General features: G+C 47.7%; 1 protein-coding gene across 1 annotated transcript; it reads right to left on the bottom strand.

Moving 5' to 3' along the window:
• Positions 1-6022: 6022 nt before the first annotated feature.
• LOC100721228 (free fatty acid receptor 3-like) lies at positions 6023-7338 on the bottom strand. The gene has a single exon (XM_013149062.3). It carries the CDS (start codon positions 7301-7303, stop codon positions 6377-6379), a length of 927 nt encoding a protein of 308 aa, XP_013004516.1. The 5' UTR covers positions 7304-7338; the 3' UTR covers positions 6023-6376.
• Positions 7339-8348: the final 1010 nt, after the last annotated feature.

Below are 8348 nucleotides of genomic sequence, written 5' to 3'. Positions count from 1 at the left end.
AGAAATTTAGGACTTACTACAAGGTCCTGAAAACTCAGGAAGTACACTCTAAGTCGTCCCCGTGTCCACAAGTACAGATAGTGTGTTACCTGAGACCTCCAGTGAGACTCGGGGCTCTGACAAGGTTACCGGAGTGGGGGCTGTGAGCCCCAAGCCCCGTCAATCTTCCACAGCAAGTCTGAGCAGATCAGTCAGCAATGAATCTGGCATTGACGGAGTCTTCTGTGAGGGCAAGGAGTTAGAGGATGACTTACCTGCTTGCTGGCAGCTAGGACAGTCACTCTTCCAGTGGCCCTTAACGTTGCACTAGGGACACAGCACTAAAGGAATGCCAGGATTGGGGCAGTCTTTTGCCCAGTATCCTTGTTTGCTGCATTTAAAGCATGGTCCAGGTGGGGCTCGGGCAGCCACACCTTGTTTCGGATTTCTTGTCTTGGGAGCCCCAAGTGCCACTGCTAAGAGATCAGACTGATATTTAGCAAACTTTATTTTTTGAGCTTGTTTTTCCTCTTTTTGAATTTTACCTCTGTTGTTGAAGACATGGAAAGCTAATTTAAGAAGTTCTCCCTGTGGAGTTTGAGGGCCATGTTCAACCTTTTGTAATTTTGCACGAATATCAGGAGCAGACTGGGAAATAAAATAAGAGTTAACAACAATTATCCCTTTCATGAGAGTCTGGGTTTACATTAGTAAACTTAATTAAGGTTTCCCGAAGCTGATTTAGGAACACAGTTGGGTTTTCATTAGCCTTCTGGACCTGTTCTAAAAGTTTGTTATAGTCAGTATGTTTGTGAGCAATCTGATTAAGGCCCACAATGAGACATTTAATCACCTTATGTAATTTTGTTGAACCTTCTCCATTTTGATAGTTCCACTTAGGATCCTGTTCTGGCACTGTGGTAGGCCCAGGGTCATTATCAGTGGTGTTTGCCTTATGTCTGCGATCAGCTTCTTCTCGAGCTGCCTGCCACAGCTGAGTTCACTATTGTGAGCTGAGGGTGGTATTTAGAATCTCATAAACATCCTTAAAATGTCAATCATAACAATTAGTTATAAATTCAAATTCCCTGATATAATTCTATGGGTCAACAGAGAAGCTACCTAATTTATGGGTAATCTGGGATAGATCAGAAAGGGAGAACAGCACATGTATATTAACAAGTCCCTCGGGGCCAGCTTGCTCCCAAAGTGGTAGCAGAGATTGAGGAGAAGATTGTGGAGTAGATAGCCATTGTGCAGCCAACCATCTGGTAGGCGCATGTGAGCAATTATCTATAGATTGGCTATAAAGTGGCTGCTGGTTAACATGGGATGAGGAATCACAGGCTGTTGGCATCTCACTGTGTGCCTTGCAGTGATTTAGTTGCTGTTCGCAGCACAGTAAATTGTCATGTGGTCTGTAACAGGGTGGCTGTTGCTGATCACAAGAGGAGCCACAAGGGCACGGCCATTGACCGTGAGATCCATCCCAAGATGGCGCTGCCCTTTCACAGACGTGGCAAAGGGCCGCAACATGATGACCATCCCCTGTGCGAGCGGCCTGCCGGAAGGATATAGCAAGCGAGAGACATAGTATGGTGGGTGGGCAGTGAGAATGCCAAAGGGAACAAAGAATTCTCAGGAGAGTGAGAGGTCGGAGACTGAAGAAGTGCTTACAGAGGGATTAGAGCCACTGGGAGAATTAGGGGTCCTGGGAGAGGGAGGGGAAGATGATCGCACAGCGGGAGATAACTGTGAGGATTGATTTTGGAGATAGGGAGGAGGGGACGGACTGGGGGTACTTCCTCCAGTGGATCATGAAGGGCAAGAGGGGAGAGTTTGTGGTGCAGCAGAGTTATCTAAAAATATCTGAGCAGGCATACATGGTTTTATTAGAGAGGGGTGCATTCTCAGAGTGAGGAAAGCCTGTATATATGGAATTTCTGTTAACTTGTCACCAGTTTGACAAAAATCATATAAATTTTTGAGAATGCAGGGGTCAAATGTCCCCTCTTTGGGCCATGGGATGCCATTAAGTGGGTAGGTCAGCCAAGCCTCCTGGAAGTAAAATATTAATTGTTTAGTTTTTATGGTTCTTTTAACTTTAAGAGTACTCAGATTGGAAATCAAGCATTGCAAAGGGTCTTTTGGGAAGTACAGAAAATGTTTCCCATGGCTAAATCTCAGGCGAGAAATGGGCCGTGGTCCAAAGGTTGGGCCGTCACCTGTCCTTTGGGACAAATGGCGGTTAGGGTTCCAAATCTCGTATTTCTCAGTCATCACTGAGAGATCAACGAGTGGATTTCTTGTGGGTTTTAGTAACAGCTAGGCCATGAGAGCTTAAAGCTCTGAAGGACATGAGAGCCTTTCAGTGTGAACCCAGGGTGGTCCAGAAACACTCTGCCTTGGGCTGTCTAAGGACATGAGAGGGTCACACGAACACACAGAAAGGGGGAGAAAACCTGCCTGGGGCCTAGCCCAGCGCCAAAGAATTCTTCGGAGTCTGCTCACCTGTGATAAATTGGGCCAGTGTTGTTTGAGAGCAGTTGGTGACAAATTAAGCTGTTCCCGTGAGTCAAAAAGTGGAGAAATAATCCAGGATGTAATCTGGTTCGTGAATCGGCCTGGGACTCAAACTGGGGGGGCCCCAGGAGTCAATCGCCTGCCGATAGAGTCATGACACCAAATGGTAAGATTATAGTGCGTCCAAAAGTTCAGAAGTATAAAACAAAAGAGGCCTTTATTCTGAGAACACAGAGAAAACAAAAAACACCCCTGCCCCGACCACTGGAGTCTGGCTTTCTCTCTGGCAGACACGTGGCATGGGGGCATATATGTAGCTTAGGTTGGGGGTGGTACCTGAGGGGCATTAGGGATGCACAGGTAACCAATTAGTATTCTTTTGGCACCATAGGTAAATTCCTAGGGGTGGGGGAGATGGAGCTCCTTGGTTCTGCCTGAGGCTTTACCGGCTACAGTGTCCCGCCTGAGCCAAAACTCTTTCAGTGAGCCTGCGGGGAAAATGAAGATGCAGGAGGAGGGGACACAGAGTATTCTGACAAAATAGATGGCTCAGGTGGGAAGGATTAGAAATCTGAGACTGGGAAGAGAAACTAAGGGAAGGATTGGAGGCCACTGGGGGTGAGGAAGGGAAAGAGGATGACACAGAGGGCACAGAAACCTCTGGCTGAGAAAGCTGCAGGGTTTGGTCTGGGAGATATGGGGGAGGATCTGTAAAGGCAGGAGACGCATCACCTAAGGGGTTGGAGGGGAGGAAAGGAGAGTTCCTGGTGGAGCAGAGTGAGCTGGAAGTATTTGGGCCTAAAAATGAGAGGTTTCTGCCAACTTGTTGCCATTGTGACATAAGTATAAATAAAAGATCAGCTTTTTAGTTTTTATAGCCTTCTTGAAGCCAAGAGCACCAATGTTATGAACCAGGCACTTCAAAGGTATGTTTTTCAGGGAGCAGGAAATGATCCCCATGACCGAATTATAAGTGAGCTGAGAGAACAACTTTGCCTCTGGACATAAGAGCTTTAGCTCCGCCCCCCCCCCCCCCCCCCGAATGTGGAAGCTGTGCTGGATCACATCTATCAAAAGAAGCCATTACCTGTTTGGAAGTGTGACATGGAAGGTCCCAATGCATTCTCATTGGCCATCACTGAGAGTATGGGGTGGGGTCCCAGAGAACAAGAGAGTAAAGGTTTTGCCTCAGGCTCAAGGAACGTGAAAACAGCTATTTCTGTCTAGTGACTGCAAAGCATAGGTTTTCTGACACAAGCCTGCAAATTTTAGTAACAGAAACAGAAAACCTTGGATAACAGTTCACCTGTGATGAATGAGGAGGGTCAGTGTTGCCTGTGGATTAGTGGCAGCAAATAAACAGGGCCTGGAGGAAGGAAAGGTGGCTCATAGGCAGGGGAACTCAAAAAGGGAGTGACTTCCAGGAGCCAACACGCTCTGCCATCTGAGTCACGGCACCAAAATGTTAGCATTTCCTAGTGCAGTAAAGAAGCAGAATATAAGAAAAAGTAAAAATGGCCTTTTTATTTAAAATATGTGGGGAGGAGCCCACAACCAGCAAGGTTTTGGCCTTTTTTTTCTGACCAGATATGAGGGTGTGGGGTATATGTGACCTTTGAAGGGATGTGGTGCTTGAGGCAGGCATTGATGATGCGCAAGGAGCTAATTAAAAATTTTTTTGTACACACTGGGAAAGAAAAATAAGTTGTAATTGGGGGGGAAAAGGAAAAAGTAGCCATCAGGATAAACACCCCCAATTTTGCTTTACAACATGTTGAGCTACTGCCATGATGTCCTGTAATTTACTCTAGGGCAAAACTCTTTCAGTTAGCTTTGGGATCCATTCTGCAAACTCAGGGTCCCACAGCACCTGTCTCCTTTCAGAACTGTGTAAACCCATGTTCTCATCAACTTTGGAGCAGACGAGCAGTGAGAAAAATAGTTCATACCTCCATCTCTACACACAGATAGCATCTCTTTCCACCTGAAACTTGGTCCCCTACCCACAACCAGTCCTCCGTCTACACTTACTAAGTGCTCAATAAACACTTTTGACAGTAAAGCTGTCCAACAGCAAAGAGCAACACGCACTACTCTGGTTGCCTTGCTGGGAAGAAGTGACCCTGACCAGCTGTCTCCTCAGGGGAAAATGAAAACTTAATGACATTTCCGTGAAAATAATCCATAAGAACATCCATCTGTTTTGTAGTAATCTGAAGTCAACCATGCTAATGACCTTAATTGATCTGTTTTTTTTAGGAGAGTTTCTTTCCTGGGAAGAGGATGTACCAACACAGGTAGTCAATCTGCTTTGCCTCTGGTTGCTTCTCTTCCTGGCCTGTTTACATTTTGACTAAAACTGGTCACTGCTAAGGATGTGTAGCTGAAGTGGGGCCCAGGAGCAGTTTAGAGGCTTCTACATTTTGGAGTTAATATAAGTCTAACTGTAGTGCTTCTTCAAGCACCCACTGGTTCTGGGATCTGAGGTAGGAGATTTTCATCTCTAGATTATCCCTCACCCAGATATGCCCAATTGTGGTCTGAGTTGGCCATGCATATATAATGTTAGGATAAAATATATATGAAAAGTTTTTTAGTTATGTACGTTAAGAAGACTATGTACTCTCTTCCTCCCTTTTTTGCACGCTGTGTGTGTGCATGCATGTGTGTGTCTGTGCTTTGTATGTGTGTACATTGTGCATGTGCATGTGTGTGTACATGTGAGCATGTGGGTGTGAATGAGGATGTGATTGTGTGCATGTGTGCATGTGTGCATGTGCATGTACATGACTCTGTGTGCACATGTATGTGCTCGTATGCATGTATGTATGCATGTGAATATATATGTGTCCATGCATGCAAGTGTATGTGTGTTACTGGGGATTGAACCTTGGGCCTTTGCACTGAGCTACATCCCCAGCCTTTTTTTTTAAACTTGAGACAGGGTCTTGCTTACATTATTAACTCTTCTTGCCTAGGCCTCTCAGAGTACAGGAATTGCAAGTATGAGCCACCATGCCTGGCTTATATTTTTTTATGTTGCCCAAAGAAATTCCTCTCATTCAATGTAGCCCAGGCAAATGCAGCCTACTCGTGAGCTGTGGGTTAGACACAACCAAGTGGTGAAAGTGACAGTACATACCGTGTGGCTGTAAAGGCTGGAAGAAGGTAACATGTCTGCCTACTGCTCCTAAAGCAAGTTTGCTATTGTTTGCATTCCTCTACCCAGAGCCTCTGGCCAGCATCTAGGCATCTTGCTATTTAGCTCTTCTTCTTCAGAGTCCAGCTTTATGCTTCGATCTACCATATCCATCATAAGGAAAAACAGAGAACAACAAAGACCATTTTCTTTTATGTGCCACCAAATTTATTTGGGTCATTTTGGTTCTGTCATGGCTCTTAAGCATCCTTAAAGATCTGAATTGATTGAATAACAGAAACTTTCTGGAAAAACCTACTTAAGGGAAAACAGATTTTCCTCATCCCTGAGCCTCGTATCCTCCTACCTGGCCTTTCCTGTCCTAAGCCATGGGCAGCTGCTGTCCTGGGCATTTTCCTCCAGGGCAGCCTCTCAAGGGTGGGAGCAAAGGAAGGGGGAACCTCAAGAGTTCAGCACACCCCTAGGAAGTCCGGATGGCTGCTCTGTCCCAGAGCCAACCAGAATCCAGCCTGCTGCTGCAAGGTCCTGCCTGGCTTGACTTAGACTCTAAGCTGGGGACACACACTGGCTCTGCCTTTCTACTCCAGAGGAGCTCAATTTCAGCACACACCATAAGGCTACCTATTTTGAAGCCCTCCTTGAGTCCACCCTGATTTCTAGGTCACACAGTCCTGCGCCAACCACTCTCCTCCATCCTTGGGCTTCACTTTCAAGTTAACTTCCTGACTGCCAGGGCCAGAGCCTGCAGTAGCTGGTCAGCCTCCCAAGAAGCTCATGGAAGTCCACATGGAACCTAGATGATGAGAAGTAGTAGACGAAGGGGTCAACACAGGAGTTCAGAGTGCTGAGGAGCAGTACTAAACTTCTCCATCTCGGGCTCTTGCCCTGAATGTAGCCCACCACATGTGACACATAAAAGGGCCCAAAGCAGAAAAGGAAGTTGAGCAGAGTGGCCACCACCAGGCCAACAACCCTTCTGCGCCGGCGCCTGCTGGAGCTCCGGCCAAGAATCCACACCAGGCGGCTGTAGCAGTAGCTGGTGATGAGCAGAGGCACCACAAAAAGGACCACACTCATCTCCAAACGGACTGGCAGGAGAATGGCCAGCTGGTCCTGCCTGAATTCCAGGTAACAGGTCCCATTAGAGCCCTGGCTTTCGCTGGAGTTCCCCCAGAATTCAATGACATAGATTACACTGCAGTGAGAACTTGCCAGGAACCAGCAGATGCCACTGACTAGCCCAGCTTGAGCCAGTCTCGGCCGGGTCTTGTACCACAGAGGGTAGGCCACGCTCAGGAGACGCTCAACACTCACAGCTGCCAGGAAGAGGGAGGTGACGTTGATACTGGTGAAAAAGAGAAAGCCGGAGATGGGGCAGAGGATGAAGGACAGGGGCCAGGTCATCCCACTGGCCGCTTCCACCATGCGGAAGGGCAGGAAGAGCAGCAGCAGCAGGTCCGAGAGGGTCAGGTTGAGCAGCAACACATCCACAGCCACTGGGCGGCGCCGGAGTTTACTCACGAAGATCACCAGGGCCATCAGGTTGAGGGGCAGCCCCACCAGGAAAGTGAATAGGTACACGGAGAAGTAGAGCCAGTGGTTGCCCGGGAAGAATGACGGATCCAGGTTTGTCTCCACCATCTTGGCCACTGATACAAGACAGAGATGGAGGTGGCAGTCTGGCTGGGGGATCTGCCTGTCCCTCTCTACAGCATCTCACCCATCAGCCAGTAATCTTGTCACCAAGACCACACTGCATGTCCCCTATGTTTCCCCAGCAGGGTCAGCCTGCCTGTCTTCCTGGTCCTACTGTGTCTCCTGTCATTCCCCAAACACAGAAAGCACCAAAGCACTCGTCCACCCAGCCCCTCAGCCTCATGCTCACCTGCTTATTGGAGAACCCAAGCGCTTTGCCATGCAGCAACTTGCCGGCTCTGCAGACCAAGTGGGTGAGCTATTTATTTGCAGAAATGATAAAGACCTGGCAGTGCCCATGATGTCACTCACTGTAGAACAGCAGCACAAAAGATGCCTTGAGCTCTGTTACCAGGGCTGCGTCAGTATGCAAAAAGAAGAGCAAATTCCACAACCTTGAGCCTCACTCCTCCTCTCCCCTGGCCACTCAGCTGGGATGCCCCAAACAGGCCCAAGCCAAATGCTGTGACTTCTCCTCCCCTCTCCTCCACTTGAATTCTGTCTGCTTCTCTAGAATGGCACTTTTCCAGTTTGCTTCTTAAGGCCAGGAGGCATGATGTGATGACACCGGGCTGGGCTCTAGAGCTGATTCTCTTTCCTGCTACCTTAGTGATTCAGGGTAAGTGACTTCAGTTCTGTGTCCCCCTTTCCCATCTATAACAGGGAGATAATTGTGGTGACACTCTCATAGACTAAGATATTAATGCATGTCAAATGCTTAGAACAGGTCCATAGATCCTGGCACTGTCCCTGCTGTAGTCCCTGGTGCAGTGCTGGGTTGTCCCTGGGGTGAAGATGATGGTGGTGATGGCTGTGGTGACAACACTAGCAGCTACTCCAGTGACATTATGACCCTATTCTTAGGGCACACCAGTTTTGTGTCTCAAAGAACTTTTATGTCACAAAGGGGCAGTGACTTGCTCCAACTGAAATACTTTGTTTAATATCACCAACAAGTCCAAGCTTTGTTTAATATCACCAACAAGTCCAA

The sequence above is a fragment of the Cavia porcellus genome, unplaced genomic scaffold, assembly GCF_034190915.1.
Source record: "Cavia porcellus strain 051 isolate PalLab524CR breed Dunkin Hartley unplaced genomic scaffold, mCavPor4.1 scaffold_7, whole genome shotgun sequence".
In the NCBI taxonomy this organism is placed as follows: domain Eukaryota; kingdom Metazoa; phylum Chordata; class Mammalia; order Rodentia; family Caviidae; genus Cavia; species Cavia porcellus.
Note: the sequence above shows the minus strand (reverse complement) of the source record. Positions and strands in the feature narration are given on the sequence as shown.

What these genes read in the sequence shown, in the direction of transcription:
- LOC100721228 (XM_013149062.3), bottom strand. Translation starts at nt 7,303, where the DNA reads ATGGTGGAGACAAACCTGGATCCGTCATTCTTCCCGGGCAACCACTGG.